This window comes from Poecilia reticulata, linkage group LG12 (assembly GCF_000633615.1).
Source record: "Poecilia reticulata strain Guanapo linkage group LG12, Guppy_female_1.0+MT, whole genome shotgun sequence".
In the NCBI taxonomy this organism is placed as follows: Eukaryota; Metazoa; Chordata; class Actinopteri; order Cyprinodontiformes; family Poeciliidae; genus Poecilia; species Poecilia reticulata.
In genome coordinates, this window is record NC_024342.1 from 8,511,273 (window position 1) to 8,516,169 (window position 4,897).

General features: G+C 40.4%; 1 protein-coding gene across 9 annotated transcripts in view; it reads right to left on the reverse strand.

The window, feature by feature from the left end:
- Positions 1 to 4,897, reverse strand: part of LOC103473424 (sarcoplasmic reticulum histidine-rich calcium-binding protein-like) — a 23,465-nt gene that overhangs the window by 15,052 nt on the left and 3,516 nt on the right. For all 9 annotated transcript variants that reach the window (XM_008423660.2, XM_017307916.1, XM_008423664.2 and 6 more), the window contains exon 3: positions 3,763 to 3,873. In XM_008423660.2, the coding sequence (XP_008421882.1) occupies positions 3,763 to 3,873 (111 nt within the window). The remainder of the gene's footprint in view (positions 1 to 3,762; positions 3,874 to 4,897) is intronic.

Consider the following 4,897-nt stretch of genomic DNA (forward strand, 5'->3'; position numbering starts at 1 on the left):
CACACACACACACACACACACACACACACACACACACCCTCTCTCACATGCACGCACACCTACACACAAAAACAGGGTTTACATACAACAGGGTCAGGCTAAAACCTAAATACACTCCTCTAAGCCTAAGATTTTTTTAAAGGCAGCAGTTGCTGTTGGATAGGATTTTTCATTATGGTGTCCCAGAAGGACAGCCAAACCCTTTGAGCTACTTATATTAAATACAGTCATTTAGTAGCATGTATGTTTCTAGAATCAACTTCCCTTTTTTTTTTTTTTTTTACTCTCTGAGCATACATATCCATATTTTTAAATATGTCTTTTTTGTCTGTTACACAACCTGAGTCAAACTGGGAGTGCCTGTGAACATCAGTTTCCAGATCTTCCAGATTCTCAGTTGGACTTGGAGCTTAACTTTGACTGAAAACTAACATGCTTCGGCCTAAATGCAGCTGCAGCCGTAAGTTTGGGGTCATGAAACACGTCCTCTGGCTTTTTGCTATCCCAGTTGAAGAAAATCCCTCAGCATCATGCTGCCACCACAATGTTTCATGCAGGAGCTGTTCTGTCCAAAACAGTATTTTGTCTGAAAACTCTAAATTTCCTACCTTTTCCCCCATGTTTGCAGAGCTTCTACATGGCACCGCACATCGAAACTAACAGAATGCCTTGGATTTTATTTAGGCATATCAAAGTAAAGGGGTCTGAATACAAATACAAACTTTAGTTTTCATAAGTTTTCTATAAGGGGCAACTAGAGAGGCTCCTTAAACTAACATTCACGTTTTTGACTGTGAGAGAAAGCCATCAAAAACCCATGCATGCACAGCACACAGTACATGCAATCTCCACACAGAAAGGTGCTGAATCATTAAATCAATATGTGATATTTGAATTAAGGTTGCAAAGGTACAGCAAAAACATACAACTAAAAAGGAAACACTCTGTAGGCAGTTTAAGATCAGACAATGTTCCTGTTTCGCTCGAGTTTAACTGAACCGTGCACGTTATCGTTAGCCGACGCCCTTCATGATGAACTTTCAAAGGCTCTCGAGCCCCTCAGTCGAAGCTCCTGTCAGAATCTCCTGAGTCATTGCTAATCATTGAGCTCTTTTGAGTTTCCTCCTGATGTCAGCCAAACAACAAAAACTGCTGCGTTGTTCAAAATGCCCACGCTTAATGGATTCCTTCAAGACCAGAAAAAGTCAGATGACGTGAAAATCCAAGCGCATCCCACGTTTTGACTTCCGTTTTGGCACGGCCTTAAAGGTGCAGCTGCTTACCAAGATGGCAGGTTTTAATTTAGAATGAAGGCAAGCTGGGCTTTAAGGGCTTTAAAGACCACTTTACTGTACATCGAGGCAGCTGACAGAAACTTTCCCCGTCTCTCCGGGGGTTGTTTCAGATCAGTCAGTCAGAACAAATAAAGTCTGAATATCCACAACACTTTGACAACCCAGCTTTCAAGACAGGACAATCCACATCCAACATTAATGTCAGGGATATAAATAGCCTGAGAAACGGTCAATGTTCAGCCTAAGACCTCCAGTAAGTTGGAGGATGAATTATGTATGATTCCTACACTGACACAAACACCCCGACTGTCAGAGTCTATAAGCACGTCCACAGGGGCGCACATTGGATTTGTCACAGATGTGTAGGAAGTTCCTGCTGCAATTTGACTGCATCATTTAAACATCCAGAAGAAGAAAAAATCATGTCACTTATTGAGGTGGTCAGATATGTTGGACAGAAAAAAAGTCTTAATTTTCAATAGCTGGCTTCCTTCTGGGCGTTGTTTTTGTGTATGCAGACACTAGAAGAGGCTCCTTAGACTCTGCTGCACTATCAGGACTAAATAAAGAGAAACTTCAGAAGAAGAAATTCAGTTTTCCACTTTGGAAAACCTACCCACGCATATTTTTTTTTACCTACTCCCAAACTTAAATCAGCAGATTGTTACAATTTACTGCATATATTAAAATGTAGTAAAAAGGAAATGTTACTGTGTATATCTTGATGTCTCAGGTAACTAGCCAGTTAAAAATTAATCAGTCCACATAATCAATTTGCCTCCTTATGTTTTCACTCATCACAGCTTAAAGTCATCAGAGTGAATTTCGGAGACAGAAACTCTTAAAGAGCTGTAAGCTGTTACAGTCGGCTTTGAAATATCCCGGCTGTGGATGGACCCCAATAGGTATGAAGTCCTGTAAAAGGTCATGTAACCATTAAAGAGTTTGAGCTTTGTGGAAGATTTGCTGTAATTGTGGAATTTGTAATGTTTACGTAGACGTGCTGAATAAATCTCCTCCCGGTTGGTCTGATTGGAGCAGAGAAGATTCAAGTCTTGTGTGATGATTTTTATTCCATAAGTTTGCCACTTTTTCATCCCCCAACAAGAAAGGTGCTCCAACATCTTAGTTAGGATTGAATCTCTGATTTGCTTGGATTGTTTTGGAGCATCCAAAGCAATTCCTTTTCGTCTGTGTGTGTGTGTGGGCGTGTGTGTGTGACAGTTCTGGTGATATTGGGTGATCCAACAGGACCATGTACCCGAACACACATCAAAGCTGGTTTAGGAATTGATAAAGCAGATTAACATGTTATCCCTGGAAAGCGCCAAACGGGAAAACAAGTGAATTTATGGACTATTCTTGAAAGCCAGGTCTGTTCCAGGAAGCCAAATAATTTAAAGGAACACTACCATGTCTGTTAAGAGAGAATTATGATGGCTACAAAAAATAGGGGTTTCTCTGCAACTTCCCAAGTTGCAATAAACCAAAGACTAATAGGATGGGAGTAGATTCTAGCTGGCATCCATAAATTATGACCCTGTGTTGATTGGAGAGACTTCACAAACTCAAATGTATGAAGTCAGTTCTTGTTCATAAAATCATGGTGTAATAATTTCACCTTGAGAAAAAATATGACATGTATGGCCATGAGTGTTTTCAAACTTCTGGCACTGTCACTTGTACAAAATTGAGAACATATTTCTTTGTAAGCTAATCAACAAGTATGACCAAGGACTGAAATTTAAAACCTCTGGAGCTCAGTTTTAACTTACTCCAATGATCTCGAATGAAATCTCTACAAACTATACTCCTAGGAGTTGTTGTGCAGTCAACAATTTCTCCAAGCTGTGGCAGTGCCAAGCCAACAAGCACGTCCTCGTCGTTTCCATAATACGTTTCAGATTGACTGCAAAACAAGGAAAGGTTAACTTAAGGTGTATCATTGTCTTGTAGGCCAGGGTTGTTGCTTTCTGTTGTTTTCAGTCTCTGGATGAGCTAAACAGCTGCTGTCTGCTGCATCATATCTGAGAAACAGACATGAGAGCGCTGTCAATCATCTATTCCAGCTCTCTGACAGAGAGACGAATGCTTCCCAAAATACTGAAGCACTCCTTTAAGAAATATTGGTGAAGTAAGTGTCAGAATCTTAAAGACAAGGGAGCTAAAAAGGAAAAAAATAGCCTTAAGCATTTTATTGTTGCAAAATCACAAAAGCATTTGGCTTCTGTTGGTGTGACCTTCATGCAAAGGTAGGTTTGCTGTTTTAGGACTAAATAACAAAGACACATTTTTTTTTCTTTCTGCAGTGTGTGCAACTGTTGGTGTAACTAGAACTACATGTCTGCTGGTGTACACTAGACAGGACTGAAGTGACATTATGGGGTTAGGCTTCCACTACTTGTTTTTACAGTAAAAAGGAAAAGCTACTCGGTTCCTCTATCTATGGCTAAACTACGTTTCGCACCTTCCAAAGGAGAACTTAAAGGCTCGTGTGTAACGGCCGGCGACCGTTCAGCTTCGGAGATGAACGTTGCTTCAGTTTCAGCTTCAACGTCATCCTCACCCTCTTTCCTGTCTTCATTTGCAGGAAAAAAAAACATACAGTGTGAAGGTAAAGAGGTGATTTTTTTCTTATTTTTTTACTTTACAAACTCGAACAAATTAAACGATGCATTGACAAATGCCGGATCTGTCCCGCAGCGATGGGGATAATTTGCAAAACAGAGACGTTTTACTCTGTTCTCACCGGACGTTTTGGGGACGAATGGCAAATATATTTTTTAAAAACTGTCTGCGATGTATTCATGTGAATTGAATATCCTGTGATTATTAAAAATGAAAATGATGACATCTTGAGAGTCGACTCTCACTTTCTACACTAGAATCCCCAAAACACTGTTGTTGACTCATTAAACTCATAATGAGGTTAGTAAGTTGAAAAAGTTATTGGCTGAGAGGAAAATAAAAAATTATGTAAAACAAAAAACAAAAAACAACTTGATTCAGGATCTCCTTCAATGTGATCAACACCAACGTTCCATACACCTACTGGTGGAACACAGGTATTGCAATCCCAGAGACAGAACCTTTTCAAAAATAGAAAAAAAAAAATCCCATTTGAAAGTCTCCATACCATTAAATTAAAAATGAGTTTGAAATCGGTCCTCCACAGCTAACACCACACAGTCATCTAGAATATTTAACCATAGCCATTATTTGCTCAAATAAACCACTCTTGATTGTCAAAGGAGGTCGAGTTGGAGTAGCTCTCACTCTGCAGCCCAGTCCAGTTGCTAAGTTTGCCCTTGCATCCACTCGTCTCTTACTGTCGGGGCATGTGGAGGAAAGCCCAGTGCTGTCAGGGTAGAAGTTGCCACTTTGCCGATCATTTCTGTCTAACAGCTCGGAGGCTGAGGGCCTCTCCATAGAGAGAATCCCTAATCAAATTCCCTTTTATTCCTGCCTTCCCTCGCTCCTCACCCTGAATCACACTGCATTACAACAAACTAACATATGCCCACATCCTTATCTCCAATTGCTCCCTCTGTTCTCTCCCGGCTGTTTTGCTGCTCCATGCACCAACATATGCACAATCCCCC